Source organism: Electrona antarctica (assembly GCF_951216825.1).
Source record: "Electrona antarctica genome assembly, chromosome: 9".
NCBI classification, from domain to species: domain Eukaryota; kingdom Metazoa; phylum Chordata; class Actinopteri; order Myctophiformes; family Myctophidae; genus Electrona; species Electrona antarctica.
Window position 1 is genome coordinate 42085638 of NC_136790.1, and position 17089 is coordinate 42102726.

Below are 17089 nucleotides of genomic sequence, written 5' to 3' on the forward strand. Positions count from 1 at the left end.
ATCTTGTCCCCAGTGTCTCTCACACATCTTGTCCCCAGTGTCTCTCACACATCTTGTCCCCAGTGTCTCTCACACATCCGTCCCCAGTGTCTCTCACACATCTTGTCCCCAGTGTCTCACACATCTTGTCCCCAGTGTCTCTCACACATCCGTCCCCAGTGTCTCTCACACATCTTGTGACCAGTGTCTCTCACACATCTTGTCCCCAGTGTCTCTAGCACATCTTGTCCCCAGTGTCTCTCACACATCTTGTCCCCAGTGTCTCTCACACATCTTGTCCCTAGTGTCTCTCACACATCTTGTCCCCAGTGTCTCTCACACATCTTGTCCCCAGTGTCTCACACATCTTGTCCCCAGTGTCTCTCACACATCTTGTCCCCAGTGTCTCACACATCTTGTCCCCAGTGTCTCTCACACATCTTGTCCCCAGTGTCTCTCACACATCTTGTCCCCAGTGTCTCTCACACATCTTGTCCCCAGTGTCTCTCACACATCTTGTCCCCAGTGTCTCACACATCTTGTCCCCAGTGTCTCTCACACATCTTGTCCCCAGTGTCTCTCACACATCTTGTCCCCAGTGTCTCTCACACATCTTGTCCCCAGTGTCTCTCACACATCCGTCCCCAGTGTCTCTCACACATCTTGTCCCCAGTGTCTCTCACACATCTTGTCCCCAGTGTCTCTCACACATCCGTCCCCAGTGTCTCTCACACATCTTGTCCCCAGTGTCTCTCACACATCCGTCCCCAGTGTCTCTCACACATCTTGTCCCCAGTGTCTCTCACACATCTTGTCCCCAGTGTCTCTCACACATCTTGTCCCCAGTGTCTCTCACACATCTTGTCCCCAGTGTCTCACACATCTTGTCCCCAGTGTCTCTCACACATATTTTCCCCAGTGTCTCTCACACATCCGTCCCCAGTGTCTCTCACACATCTTGTCCCCAGTGTCTCTCACACATCTTGTCCCCAGTGTCTCTCACACATTTTTTCCCCAGTATCTCTCACACATCTTTTCCCCAGTGTCTCTCACACATCTTGTCCCCAGTGTCTCTCACACATCTTGTCCCCAGTGTCTCTCACACATCCGTCCCCAGTGTCTCTCACACATCTTGTCCCCAGTGTCTCTCACACATCTTGTCCCCAGTGTCTCTCACACATCTTGTCCCCAGTGTCTCTCACACATCTTGTCCCCAGTGTCTCTCACACATCCGTCCCCAGTGTCTCTCACACATCTTGTCCCCAGTGTCTCTCACACATCCGTCCCCAGTGTCTCTCACACATCCGTCCCAAGTGTCTCTCACACATCTTGTCCCCAGTGTCTCTCACACATCTTGTCCCCAGTGTCTCTCACACATCTTGTCCCCAGTGTCTCTCACACATCTTGTCCCCAGTGTCTCTCACACATCTTGTCCCCAGTGTCTCTCACACATCTTGTCCCCAGTGTCTCTCACACATCTTGTCCCCAGTGTCTCTCACACATCCGTCCCCAGTGTCTCTCACACATCCGTCCCCAGTGTCTCTCACACATCTTGTCCCCAGTGTCTCTCACACATCTTGTCCCCAGTGTCTCTCACACATCCGTCCCCAGTGTCTCTCACACATCTTGTCCCCAGTGTCTCACACATCTTGTCCCCAGTGTCTCTCACACATCCGTCCCCAGTGTCTCTCACACATCTTGTGACCAGTGTCTCTCACACATCTTGTCCCCAGTGTCTCTCACACATCTTGTCCCCAGTGTCTCTCACACATCTTGTCCCCAGTGTCTCTCACACATCTTGTCCCTAGTGTCTCTCACACATCTTGTCCCCAGTGTCTCTCACACATCTTGTCCCCAGTGTCTCACACATCCGTCCCCAGTGTCTCTCACACATCTTGTCCCCAGTGTCTCTCACACATCTTGTCCCCAGTGTCTCTCACACATCCGTCCCCAGTGTCTCTCACACATCCGTCCCCAGTGTCTCTCACACTTCTTGTCCCCAGTGTCTCTCACACATCTTGTCCCCAGTGTCTCTCACACATCTTGTCCCCAGTGTCTCTCACACATCTTGTCCCCAGTGTCTCTCACACATCTTGTCCCCAGTGTCTCTCACACATCTTGTCCCCAGTGTCTCTCACACATCTTGTCCCCAGTGTCTCTCACACATCTTGTCCCCAGTGTCTCTCACACATCTTGTCCCCAGTGTCTCTCACACATCTTGTCCCCAGTGTCTCTCACACATCTTGTCCCCAGTGTCTCTCACACATCCGTCCCCAGTGTCTCTCACACATCTTGTCCCCAGTGTCTCTCACACATCTTGTCCTCAGTGTCTCTCACACATCCGTCCCCAGTGTCTCTCACACATCTTGTCCCCAGTGTCTCTCACACATCCGTCCCCAGTGTCTCTCACACATCCGTCCCCAGTGTCTCTCACACATCTTGTCCCCAGTGTCTCTCACACATCTTGTCCCCAGTGTCTCTCACACATCTTGTCCCCAGTGTCTCTCACACATCTTGTCCCCAGTGTCTCTCACACATATTTTCCCCAGTGTCTCTCACACATCCGTCCCCAGTGTCTCTCACACATCTTGTCCCCAGTGTCTCTCACACATCTTGTCCCCAGTGTCTCTCACACATCTTGTCCCCAGTGTCTCTCACACATCCGTCCCCAGTGTCTCTCACACATCTTGTCCCCAGTGTCTCACACATCTTGTCCCCAGTGTCTCTCACACATCCGTCCCCAGTGTCTCTCACACATCTTGTGACCAGTGTCTCTCACACATCTTGTCCCCAGTGTCTCTAGCACATCTTGTCCCCAGTGTCTCTCACACATCTTGTCCCCAGTGTCTCTCACACATCTTGTCCCTAGTGTCTCTCACACATCTTGTCCCCAGTGTCTCTCACACATCTTGTCCCCAGTGTCTCACACATCTTGTCCCCAGTGTCTCTCACACATCTTGTCCCCAGTGTCTCACACATCTTGTCCCCAGTGTCTCTCACACATCTTGTCCCCAGTGTCTCTCACACATCTTGTCCCCAGTGTCTCTCACACATCTTGTCCCCAGTGTCTCTCACACATCTTGTCCCCAGTGTCTCACACATCTTGTCCCCAGTGTCTCTCACACATCTTGTCCCCAGTGTCTCTCACACATCTTGTCCCCAGTGTCTCTCACACATCTTGTCCCCAGTGTCTCTCACACATCCGTCCCCAGTGTCTCTCACACATCTTGTCCCCAGTGTCTCTCACACATCTTGTCCCCAGTGTCTCTCACACATCCGTCCCCAGTGTCTCTCACACATCTTGTCCCCAGTGTCTCTCACACATCCGTCCCCAGTGTCTCTCACACATCTTGTCCCCAGTGTCTCTCACACATCTTGTCCCCAGTGTCTCTCACACATCTTGTCCCCAGTGTCTCTCACACATCTTGTCCCCAGTGTCTCACACATCTTGTCCCCAGTGTCTCTCACACATATTTTCCCCAGTGTCTCTCACACATCCGTCCCCAGTGTCTCTCACACATCTTGTCCCCAGTGTCTCTCACACATCTTGTCCCCAGTGTCTCTCACACATTTTTTCCCCAGTATCTCTCACACATCTTTTCCCCAGTGTCTCTCACACATCTTGTCCCCAGTGTCTCTCACACATCTTGTCCCCAGTGTCTCTCACACATCCGTCCCCAGTGTCTCTCACACATCTTGTCCCCAGTGTCTCTCACACATCTTGTCCCCAGTGTCTCTCACACATCTTGTCCCCAGTGTCTCTCACACATCTTGTCCCCAGTGTCTCTCACACATCTTGTCCCCAGTGTCTCTCACACATCTTGTCCCCAGTGTCTCTCACACATCTTGTCCCCAGTGTCTCTCACACATCTTGTCCCCAGTGTCTCTCACACATCTTGTCCCCAGTGTCTCTCTCACATCCGTCCCCTGTGTCTCTCACACATCCGTCCCCAGTGTCTCTCACACATCTTGTCCCCAGTGTCTCTCACACATCTTGTCCCCTGTGTCTCTCACACATCCGTCCCCAGTGTCTCTCACACATCTTGTCCCCAGTGTCTCTCACACATCTTGTCCCCAGTGTCTCTCACACATCTTGTCCCCAGTGTCTCTCACACATCTTGTCCCCAGTGTCTCTCACACATCTTGTCCCAAGTGTCTCTCACACATCCGTCCCCAGTGTCTCTCACACATCCGTCCCCTGTGTCTCTCACAAATCCGTCCCCAGTGTCTCTCACACATCTTGTCCCCAGTGTCTCTCACACATCTTGTCCCCAGTGTCTCTCACACATCTTGTCCCCAGTGTCTCTCACACATCTTGTCCCCAGTGTCTCTCACACATCTTGTCCCCAGTGTCTCTCACACATCTTGTCCCCAGTGTCTCTCACACATCTTGTCCCCAGTGTCTCTCACACATCCGTCCCCAGTGTCTCTCACACATCTTGTCCCCAGTGTCTCTCACACATCTTGTCCCCAGTGTCTCTCACACATCTTGTCCCCAGTGTCTCTCACACATCTTGTCCCCAGTGTCTCTCACACATCCGTCCCCAGTGTCTCTCACACATCTTGTCCCCAGTGTCTCTCACACATCTTGTCCCCAGTGTCTCTCACACATCTTGTCCCCAGTGTCTCTCACACATCTTGTCCCCAGTGTCTCTCACACATCTTGTCCCCAGTGTCTCTCACACATCTTGTCCCCAGTGTCTCTCACACATCTTGTCCCCAGTGTCTCTCACACATCTTGTCCCCAGTGTCTCTCACACATCTGTCCCCAGTGTCTCTCACACATCTTGTCCCCAGTGTCTCTCACACATCTTGTCCCCAGTGTCTCTCACACATCTTGTCCCCAGTGTCTCTCACACATCTTGTCCCCAGTGTCTCTCACACATCTTGTCCCCAGTGTCTCTCACACATCTTGTCCCCAGTGTCTCTCACACATCCGTCCCCAGTGTCTCTCACACATCTTGTCCCCAGTGTCTCTCACACATCCGTCCCCAGTGTCTCTCACACATCTTGTCCCCAGTGTCTCTCACACATCTTGTCCCCAGTGTCTCTCACACATCTTGTCCCCAGTGTCTCTCACACATCTTGTCCCCAGTGTCTCTCACACATCCGTCCCCAGTGTCTCTCACACATCTTGTCCCCAGTGTCTCTCACACATCTTGTCCCCAGTGTCTCTCACACATCTGTCCCCAGTGTCTCTCACACATCTTGTCCCCAGTGTCTCTCACACATCCGTCCCCAGTGTCTCACACATCTTGTCCCCAGTGTCTCACACATCTTGTCCCCAGTGTCTCTCACACATCTTGTCCCCAGTGTCCATGACTCATTACAGGTGACTGTATGTTAAATTGACTCGATTGCATGTCTGTGGCGGCAAAGACAGGCACTCTAGTTTCAACATTTTAGTGCAAGCGGAGAGCGCGAGGGAAAGGGAGGGAGGAAAAGGAGGGAGCCAGGCAAAGGGAGAGAGAGAGAGGGGGGGGGGGGGGGGGGGGACGGAAAAAAAAAAAACGGTAAATTGATATATTAGGGGCCTAAATAGAAATGCCTCCCCGCAAATGGGAATTGATGAACTCGTTGCTTGGCGCGTGGATCTTTGACGTCGATTTATACCCTCCGCACTATACCCTCCTGGCACACGGTGTGAGTGGAAGGACCGGGAAATGGAGGTAGTGAGAGAGGGATGAGATTGGGAGAGAGAATGGGAGGCAGACGGAGAAAAGACGGGGAGAGGAAGTGTTTTACTATGTGCGTGTGTGTGTGTATACACACACACGCACACGCACTGTAACACGAAGAATGCGCCTTGAAGGGAGTGTTAACCTCTACAGTTTGGCCTCATAGTGACGCCACAGTGCACTGTTTATTTTTAGGTGAGAAAGGGGGAGGGGGCTGGCCAGCTCAATACAGTGAGGAGGCATTGTAACGGGCCTGGCTCTCTGCTGTGGAGATTCGTGACGAACATTTTCATTAAGTGCTTTTCATTAAGTGACAGCTGCAAATATGTGTGATTAATTAGATATTAGCCCTGGAGAGCATGCATGGCAGCAGTGTTCTCATTGGTTGGAGTCATCTAATGTGGGCACCTGGTTGAACACCGGCGTCTTGTGCCGAAAATAGCCGAGCTACAAGCTTTGGAGATCTGCTGTCTTTAGGTGTGCGACCAAAATTTATCGGCAATTAACCCATTTAGGCCTGACATCGAAATTTAAAATATTTTTTTTCTATATTAGTGGTTCTCAATATTTCATGTCAACGACCCCACAAATTATATGTAATTGGCCGCCGATCCCCATCTGAAAATATGTTGTTCCAGGAAGCTAACGGAAGCTCTACCAACAAGAACACACAATATGACACCTCCTTCTCTCTCGTCCTGTTTCTGCCTCCAGGGTTCCGGATTTTGTTCGCGAGAAGCGATTCGGGAACTGGCTGAGGGACGCACGCGATTGGGCAGTTTCCAGGAACCGCTACTGGGGCACGCCCATCCCTCTTTGGGTCAGCGATGACTTTGAGGAGGTAAGCACGCACGCACGTACAGCCAGCTAGCTTCTAGTAAGACACCCTGTGGGCAAGAATCGGCGAGGTCGCGTGCACGCATCCGCCTGGGTGACGGCAGACTGCTGGGCGAGCGCTGGCGCTTTGGCATGGGGGGGGGTCAGATCAACCTATGGAATTAATTCTGTACTGACCATATATGGAGCGTGTCTTGAGTGTACAGGGTTTGATGAGGTCAGGTGAACATGGAATATGTAATGTCAGAACAGGTTAGGTCCATATATGGAGATCTAAGGGTGGCAGCGGGGGCAGTGTCTTGAGTGTACCGTTGATGAGGGCCCAGGTAGGGCCGGGCCTTAAGTTTGGAGCCTGTTGAGAACCTGTTTGAATGGACAGGTATCAGTCAAAAGGGAGACATCGAAGAGGGAGGACGTCGGGCGGGGAAGGATCAACAAATGGAATGTCAGAACGGGTCAACTCCATATATGGAGATCTAAGGGTTTGACGTCACGTCAGATGTAGAGTTGCTGGCCGCCTCCAGTATGCAGATCTAGGTGATGATCCAGTCTTCTGCATGTATGCCTATGCATGTAAGAGGTTAGTGTTGTGATCTTCATATATGGAGACGGCCATCACGAGGTGTGATGGACTGACGTGCATACATGGTGGCGTGACGTGGCGTGTTACGAGGCGTGACGGACTGGCAACCATATATGTAGGCGTGACGGACGGACGGGTTTTGCAGGTTTTCAGACTTAAATAAAAAATCTGGAATTGAAGGCGTTAAATATGTATTGTTTTTGTTTTACAAAACCTCATAGCGATTTATCTTTTTACTTTAGTCCTCCTAGACCCCAGAAAATTACATCTAGCCACAAAAAGATCACAGGATCTACTGAATGTGAAGAGGGTGACAAACTGACATATTAAGCGATACAACACAGTAAGTCAGCCCCCTATAGTACCCCCCTTCACATTCAGTAGATCCTGTGATCTTTTGTGGCCAGATGTAATTTTCTGGGGTCTAGTAGGACTTTAAAAAAATAATAAAAATATTTGCTATAAAAAATTGTAAAAAAAAAAATACATATTTAGCCCCATGTTCAAATGCCCCCGCCCCCCTGTCAATAATGGCTAAAATCGCTAAAACTTTTACCCTTCTGTAAAGACTGCCCTCTCCAGACCACGAATGCATGTTTACTATGAAAGGTGAAAGAAATGCAAAACGCCACTCCTTTCCTTTCCATGCCATGCCGGAAGGCAGCATTCAGGAGAATTGCTTTTTTTCCCCGAAGTCTCCTGAACTTGGAACGCAGCATTTTGTGTTGAACACATTTGTTTCAAAATCCATGTCGTTACACCTGCATCTCCAGTAGCTAAAGAGTGCTGGTTTGCGCCACCGAAAATAGCTGATCTACAAGCTCTCAACGTGTCGCGCTGCGACGCGTTGAGAGCTTGTAGATCTGCCGTTTTCGCTATTTTGGTAGCGAAAATGGGGGGGTCGGTGGCCTAATGCAGATTATTCTGGGGCTCCTTGACATGAAATAGTTTTAGAACCACTGACACAGAAACATGGGTTTTTTCAGAAAACTGTCAGGATTTAGAAGGCATTTAGAACTGAACTGCTCTGTCACAATTAGGTTGTTTGAGTGTTTGAGTGTCTCCTGGCTGAAAGAGGGACAACCAGCGACCTGCTTGCTGGAAATAGCATCGTGACTGTTTCCAGAACACGCCTTCTCCCTGGTGTCTCCCTACCTTGGACCCCCCCCACACACACACCCACAATATCGCCACTGTCGGGCGCCACAAACCTTTCATCTCCACGCTTCCACTTTTCATCTGTGTTGAACGTAAATCAATGCCCTACTTTGTCACACTAGCGTCACGCAAAAGTAGAAAAAAAACTAGGCGATCTACGAGCTTGCCGTGTGTCCCGTTGTGAGCCTGTAAACTGGATATTTGTGTTGGTTTTCTTAACCCATTTTGGTGTTTTAAAGCATTATGTTACAATTTAGCTATTGAAAAATAGCAGATCTACAAGCTCGTAGCGCGGCACCGAGTGCCGCGCTACGAGCTTGTAGGTCTGCTATTTTTGAAAAATCATGAAAATGTGCCTCATATCTTTGAAAATATAGTGAACATTTTAACTCAAATCTTTGCTTCCGGCAGGGGTCCCTGCAACAACATATTTTCAGATGGGGGGGGGGAGGGGGGAGGGGGGAAGGCATATTACATAATAATGTTTGGGGTCCTTGACATGAAATATTGAGCACCACTGATATAGAAACAGAAAAGTGTCAGGATTTTTACATTTCGACGTCGGGCCTAGTGAAAGTCGTTAAGTCTTTCACTTGAACCAAGGAAAAGTATTAATAACTTGTGACTAAATAAATAGTGTGCTTTGGATCCATTGGAACGCTGGTTCCTTTTTTACCGTGCGTGCGTGCGTGCGTGCGTGCGTGCGTGCGTGCGTGCGTGCGTGCGTGCGTGCGTGCGTGCAAGCCTGGTCTTCCACTTTTCATATCTCTTCCCTGCATTATGTGTGTTTTTTTTTAATCTTCATGCTCTTTGTGCACCCATCTTTTGGTCTCTTATTTTCTTATGAATGGCCCTTCCGTTTCCTCCCTGCCTCTGGGTACCGGCGGGGCGGTTTGTGTGGGGTTGTATCTGGTTGTATCTGGGCCATGCCTACCTGGCGCTGTGGTAAAACTGGAGCAGCGCCTACAGGTTACCTCTCTAGAGGAGGGCGGATAACACACTTTACTTTTTTTCTTAGCTAAAGTTACTCTGGAAGTGTTATAATTTGGCTCATGCTAATGTAGTGTATTTCGTTTGATAGTTTAATTTATTTGCAACAACGCACGCACGCACGCACGCACGCACGCACGCACGCACGCACGCACGCACGCACGCGCGCGCACACACACACACACACACACACACACACACACACACACACACACGGCAGGCTTAAATGGGAGGATGCCCATACATGGGTATATACAATTTAGCAGATGCTCTTAATCCAGAGCGACTTACATTAAGCAAGAACAAAAAGCATGGCAATACATCATATACATAAAAAGTCATGAAATCATCATGAAACATGCGCAAGCTAAGAACGTAACAGTGGAATATCTATATAATGGAACTATGCATGTATACTTTATAGTGCTATGTCTACATAAAATGCTATCTAAGTCTACATAAAAATGTCGGGGCTAGGGCAAGTGCTACGGCCCCTGATGGAGTCTGAAGAGGTGGGTTTTCAGACTACGGCGGAAGGTTGGGAGTGAGGATTCAGTTCTGATTGCAATGGGAAGTGCATTCCATAGTTTTGGAGCCAGAAGGGAGAAGAGTTTGGGACGTGTGGAGCGTTGTCCTGGCATTTTTAATGAAGGTACTTCCAGCTTCCCTGCGTTGGCTGATCTGAGTGCGCGGGAGGGTTTGTAGGGTTCGATCAGACTTGCAAGATGGGGGAGCCATACCTTTGGTTGCTTTGAATGCCGGCATCAGAGTTTTGTATTCTGTGCGGGCAGCGACCGGGAGCCAATGGAGGGAGCGGAGAAGGGGGGAGACATGTGAGAATTTTGGTTGGTTGAAGACAAAGCGAGCTGCGGCATTTTGTATCAGTTGGAGAGGCAGGTTGGAAGTGCACATGCCGGTAGGCCAGTAAGGAGGGAGTTACAATAGTCAAGTTTTCCTCCTGGGTGAGGAAGGGTCTAATTGGCTGACTCCTGGGTGAGGAAGGGGTCTGATTGGCTGACTCCTGGGTGAGGAACAGTCTAATTGGCTGACTCCTGGGTGAGGAAGGGTCTGATTGGCTGACTGCTGGGTGAGGAACGGTCTAATTCCTCGTACGTTATAGAGTGTAAACCTACAGGATCACTGATACTGATGCCATCATCAATCTCCATATATGGGCTTAACCCATTCTGGATGGGATCCCCTTTTTGGCTAAACCCATTTAGACCTGAGGACGATTTTACAAATGTCTTCTAAATCCTGGCAGTTTTCTGAAAACCCCATGCTTCTATGTCAGTGGTGCTCAAACATTATCATGTCAAGGACCCCCACAAATATATGTAATTGGCCGCCGACCCCCATCTGAAAATATGTTGTTCCAGGAACCTCCCCAGAAGCAAAGATTTGAGTTAAAAACGTTCGCTATATTCAAATATGTGGGCCACATTTTCACGATTTTTCAAAAATAGCAGATCTACAAGCTCATAATGCGGCACAGAGTATCGTGCTAGGAGCTTGTAGATCCGCTATTTTTGAACAATCATGAAAATGTGGCGCAAATCTTTGAATATAATGTTGTTTTAGAGCGAACATTTTTAACTTAAATCTTTGCTTCTGGGGGAACTACAAACATATTCCCTGGAACTACATATTTTCAGATGGGGGTCGGCAGCCAAATGCATATCGTTCTGGGGCTCGGCCTCAGGTCTAAATGGTTTAAAGGCGACGAGGACTGACGGATACAGAGGTCCGGTTGTCCAGAGCCACAGATCTGACCGATATGCCCGACTTCCAACTCGCCGTGCGCAGTGGCAAGGTCTCCAGGGAGTGCAGTGGCAAGGTCTCCAGGGAGTGGCAGTGGCAAGGTCTCCAGGGATTGGCAGTGGCAAGGTCTCCAGGGAGTGGCAGTGGCAAGGTCTCCAGGGAGTGGCAGTGGCAAGGTCTCCAGGGAGTGCAGTGGCAAGGTCTCCAGGGAGTGGCAGTGGCAAGGTCTCCAGGGAGTGGCAGTGGCAAGGTCTCCAGGGAGTGCAGTGGCAAGGTCTCCAGGGAGTGGCAGTGGCAAGGTCTCCAGGGAGTGCAGTGGCAAGGTCTCCAGGGAGTGCAGTGGCAAGGTCTCCAGGGAGTGCGGTCGATCCCTAGTTGTGAGCTTGTAGATCGGATTTTCACTACTTTTGTGCGACACTCTTTGTATGATTAATTTCATTACTTCATGACTAGTATTAACCCATTTTGACCTGAGATCAGATTCTAAAAATGTCTTCTACATCCTGACAGTTTTCTGAAAAAGCTATGTGTCGTTCATCGATTTAAAAACAATAGCAGACCTACAAGCTCGTAGCGCGCCACTCGGTGGCACGCTATGAGCTTGTAGATCTGCTATTTTTCAATAGCTAAAGCATAACATAATGCTAACACCAAAAGGGGTTCCCGCCCAAAATGGGTTAAATGACTAGTATTAAAATGTTATTGTCTTTTTGTGTCCAATGTAGTAGTGTTAAACAGTTCATAAAGTTAACATAACTATAACTAAATGCATTTGAAATTCAATAAAAAGGTTACTTTTCAGGATTCCAAATTCAAAAACAGCAAAACATTATTCAGGTTTTCAATTCAAATATAGCAAAAATACCTGATCTACAAGCTCAAAACGCACCGCATTGCGACGCGTTTTGAGCTTGTAGATCAGCTATTCTTGCTACGACAGTAATATGCACTGTGGCCCTCTGGAGTGAGTGTGGAAATATATTGGCCCTCGCCATCGTTGCCCACCCCTGAAGTAGGGCATTACTTTCCGAAGCAACATAAAAAAAATTGATCGATATGGAGGTATCTGGTTGGGATGCGGCGAGATTTGATGTTATGACGTGGGCCTGACGGAAACTCTGCTGTTGATAAACTCATTTATCTGATGCATAGAAACTAATTTGAATAAATCATTGTAATTTGTTTATCTCCAGGAACATGGTGAAACAATGAATGTGATGAAAGGGTGGGGAAACACTGAGATTGTGATGAGAGTTGGCACCAATTAACTCTTCGGGGCTTAGCCATCTAATAAATCTAAACTAGGACAAATATAAATTGGATTTCAGCCCCGTGGGCTTGAGCACGCGTGGTAATAAACTATGAGAAAATAGCAGTGTTTTTAGATTTAAACTCTTAAAATTCTCTTTATAGTTTTGAAGAAAACAAACATCAGCCTAGTTGATAAACCACAACAAGGTACATGGTACTAAGACAGGCATCCGCTTATCTTAACCCATTTAGGCCTGACGTCGAAATTTAAAAAAATGTCTTCTCTAAATCATGAACATTTTCTGAAAAACCTATGTTTCTATGTCAGTGGCTCTCAACCTATTTCATGTCAAGGACCCACAAAAATATATGTAATTGCCCGCCGACCCTCATCTGAAAATATGTTGTTCCAGGGACCCCCCAAGAAGCAAATATTGAATATATTCAAACATTTGGGCCACATTTTCACGATTCTTTCAAAAAATAGCAGACCTACAAGCTCGTAGCGCGGCACTCTGTGCCGTGCTATGAGCTTGTAGATCTGCTATTTCTCAATGGCTAAAGTATAACATAATGCTTAAAACACCAAAAGGGGTTAATTATTCATCCAGTCACCACATCTCATTGTGACTTTATAAGATTTGAATGTATCTCAACAAGACTAAGAAGGCTGGCGGTAGAGGACGGCCTATGTGATGAGGGCTCGTCCTGTAATTAGATTATAATCATGTCTTGTGGTGTGTGTGTGTAAGGGTCCAAACACGCAACTCCTTGCAACATGCAACATACTTGCATTCTCCCCAACGGCAGTTGCACAAAGTGGTTTGTTTTTGTTGCAAGGCCGGCGTTGCAACTGGTGTGGTTTGGGGCTTAAAGTTGACATTGGGGTTTTTTAAGACTATCTTGCATGCATGCATGCATGCATGCATGCATGCATGGTAGGTTTGTCTAAGGGTAGCCTGGGGTCCACCTATGCTTTCAATAGACCATTTGCAGACCGCGGCCATGTTTCCATCAGAGTTTGGAAGCACTCGTTTTCAGTAAAGCAATGTCCTGCTGCCTCCTGCATTATGTGCTAATTCAAAACAGGTGGTACGCATGGGCAGTTGAGTGATATTTAACGAGCACTTCCAAACTCCAGCACTTAGAAAAATAATCATCTGCAAGGACACAAAGTAGCTCATAACATGTATACAGTGGATTTTTATGAAACAAACACTTTGAGGATAGAAAGAGAATAAAGCTTTCTGTACAGCTGCAATGTTGGTGAGTTTGACGTTGTTTAATACAATCACATATGACTTTTGGATGAATGGGCTGCCAATGGAAGTTGCACCTAGGTAGCACCTTGCCATTAACTTATATGGTAAGATGGCCGCGGTCTGCCTATGGAGAATGGCATATAGGCAGCTCCCGGCAGGATCCGCTGGGAGAATCTAGACGCAACTGCGCGACATGAGACTAATTAGAGCAACAGAGAGAGAGACAGGAGTGCGTGTGTGCGTCAATTTAACAAAGGTGCAGACGATCAGAAATCAGCAGAGAGTGATCGACGTTTGCGCTACTCTATGCCGAATTGAAATGGACTCTGTCCCAGACTTATTCTTTTTTTCTCCCTGGAAATAAAAACGTCTGGGTTTCCGAGGCTAGTCTAAGGGTGGCAGTAGAGGATAACAATCCACAGGGTTTCAAAGACAGTAGGGTTCAGTCGTTTTAGGTTTTGGACTAAAGTGTTGGAACAACAAGCTTTGACACACACGTCTCCACCCTGAGAGGCCCGACACAAGCATGACTCTCGGATTTGAGAACGGATTCATCACATTAGAAATATCATCAGTTAACTTGTGTCTTCTTCTGTCGTATGTCCTTAGACCTTCAGCTCCGTTGCAGCAAGCCAGTCCAGTGTGTCATTGTCTAGGTCAATTAAACCGTGATCACCATTTGGTGGCTGGTTGTATATGGGGCATCTGGTCAGCACGTGTTCCACAGTCTGTATTGGATCCCCACATTCGCAGTGGGCACTTTCTGTGAGATCCAAATCAGTTGTGCTGATTACTAGTGATTAGACAGAGTTTTGTCAGAGCAGCAGCATTATTGGCTTAGGAATGGAACATAAAGGGCAGGTCTACGCTCCTGTATGTTAACATCAAGAGCCACATATTTTCTGAGGTGGTACTTCAGTATAAAAATGTTGGGAACCAATGCTATAGAAAACCTATGTTTCATCAGTGGTGCTCAAACCTTTTCAGGTCAAGGACAGCCAGAATTATTACTGATACAGAAACACACCATTTTTTTAAATGGTGGGTGTATGTATTGTACATCATGATGTTGATGATCTCTCTCTCTCTGTGTGTCCTTCAGGTGGTGTGTATAGGATCCATGGGAGAACTGGAGGAGCTGACGGGAGTCAGCGTCACAGATCTGCATCGGGAGAGGTGAGACATGGATGGCCTTTTTCCATGTACTGTATATGTGTGGGTGGGTGTATGATTGTTGTATGTGTGGTGTGTGTGTGTGTGTGTGTGTGTGTGTGTGTGTGTGTGGGTGGGTGCATGTTGTATGTATGTGTGTGTGTGTGTGTGTGTGTGTGGTAGGGCATTTTAAGCAACTACTCAAATATTCAACTAGTCGACTAGTTGATTGTAGGCCTCAAGATTATAGTTATAATCACCAATGTACACAGTTTTTTAAATGTACAAATATTTATTTCCAATATATATATATATATATATATATATATATATATAATATGTGTTTTTTACAGTAGGTAGTTAAACAACTAGTCGACTAGTAAACTAGGCACCTAGTCATTTGTCTGTTGTGTACACGACATAACATCTGTCCTGTCAGTGGGGTTCTGGAATATCTCACTTTTCTGGTCCTCCAATTATCTGAACTTCTCCTTTTAATTAACCCATTTTGGGCGGGAACCCCTTTTGTGTTTTAAGCATTATGTTATACAGGGCTGCCAAGTTTCAGAAAATGCCAAGAGTGAGACCTTAGTGTCTTAATGCGTTCGAAAAAATAATTGCCTTTTTTAATGTGGGGGGGGGCCAGCACACATAGCTCCGTAAGCACCACTCAAAAAATCTTCAAAAAACTGAAGAGGCTACTGGAGATTGGAGAACCTGATTTGGACATGATCTGATGCAGGACAATGTCACTATGACAGAAAGAGAAGATGGGTCTGGCCACATTCATTCACCCCATAATCTCAGTGGAAATTGGGGAATATGTTGTGAAATAAAAAGTCAGAAAACTGGAATTTGGGAAAATGCCTTATTTTTAATTTCCCCATGCCCACACATCTCTCTCTCTCTCTCTCTCTCTCCCTCTCTGAACAGAACTAACGACAAGTTGCGATGCGGCCCCTCCGCCTTCACACACACACACACACACACACACGACACACACACGACGTTGTCCCTATAATGTGCGTATAGGCTACTGGCACCGTTCCTCATATCACGCAAGAGACGCCACACACCAGTATAGAAGAGAGATAGTCACTTAGCCTACTCACTTAATGTTGTAACTTGTGGAGGCTATATTGTCTTCCATGAAAAATATTTCGAAGCGATGTTAAATTCTGCATGGCTCATTTCCATGCGTCACAGTCAGGGACCCTGCTGACGATTTGGTGGTCCACTGCCTGGTTACCCTTCTACTGCATATAACAGCGCTGCATGATCTCCTGCAGATCGGCTATATTGCCGTTTGTGAGGACGCACACATGGGCGCGCGTTATTACGGGGCGGAGCCGTGGAGAAAATTGTTATTATGAGAGCCGGCTTGGCTTTTTTGGCACATTTTATGCCCCCCTCGGCGTGCGTATTGTGCGTGCGTGAGAAATGAGAGGTGTGGCGTGGTGCGTGGTAAAAGGTCAAATTGCGTGACTCTCACTCTCAAAGCGTGAGACTTGGCAGCCCTGTGTTATACTTTAGCTATTGTTTTAGAGAAGGAGGAGAGACCCGCACACCGCCACTTGCTGGTTCAAGAGGTTTATTTTGATAAGAGTCGTAGCAACATTTCGGCCTTTCGGCCTTCTTCAGGCATGCCTGAAGAAGGCCGAAAGGGTCTCTCCTCCTAATACTTTAGCTATTGAAAAATAGCAGACCTACAAGCTCATAGTGCGGCACCGAGTGCCGCACTACGAGCTTGTAGGTCTGCTATTTTTGAAAAAAATCGTGAAAATGTGGCGCAAATCTTTGAATATATATATTCTTTCAGAGCGAACATTTTTAACACAAATCTTTGCTGCTGGAAGGTCCCTGGAACTACATATTTCCAGATGGGGCTCGGCGGCCAATTACATATATTTTTGGGGGTCCTTGACAACATGAAATATTGAGCACCACTGACACAGAAACATGAGGTATTTCAGAAAACGGTCAGGATTCAGAAAGCATTTTGTAGAATGGTCCTCGGGTCTAAATGTGTTCATCCATGCCTCTCCTCCCTGGGTCTCATCCTCCCCAGCATTGACCACCTGACCATCCCGTCGCGGTGTGGTAAGGGCGAGCTGCGCAGGGTGAAGGAGGTGTTTGACTGCTGGTTCGAGAGCGGCAGCATGCCCTACGCCCAGGCCCACTACCCCTTTGAGAACAGGAAGGAGTTTGAGGACACTTTCCCTGCCGACTTCATCGCCGAGGGCATCGACCAGACCAGGGGATGGTAAGCACAAAAAAAATGGACGTTAACTCACTGTGACTGATGTATTTGCCAAAGAATCACTGTTTACTTATTTATTTATTTATTTGACAGGGACAATAGAGCGCCAAAGTCCTGACGTCACTCGCTCGTCCCCTCGATTTTCCCGTGGAAGTAATTTCTCTATGGAGAATAACAT

The 17089-nt window shown here is 47.7% G+C and overlaps 1 protein-coding gene across 1 annotated transcript in view; it reads left to right on the forward strand.

The window, feature by feature from the left end:
* iars1 (isoleucyl-tRNA synthetase 1) overlaps positions 1 to 17089 on the forward strand; it is a 133029-nt gene that overhangs the window by 49984 nt on the left and 65956 nt on the right. The window contains exons 14-16 of the mRNA XM_079510400.1: positions 6372 to 6498; positions 14602 to 14675; positions 16720 to 16914. Coding sequence (XP_079366526.1) covers positions 6372 to 6498; positions 14602 to 14675; positions 16720 to 16914 — 396 coding nt within the window. The remainder of the gene's footprint in view (positions 1 to 6371; positions 6499 to 14601; positions 14676 to 16719; positions 16915 to 17089) is intronic.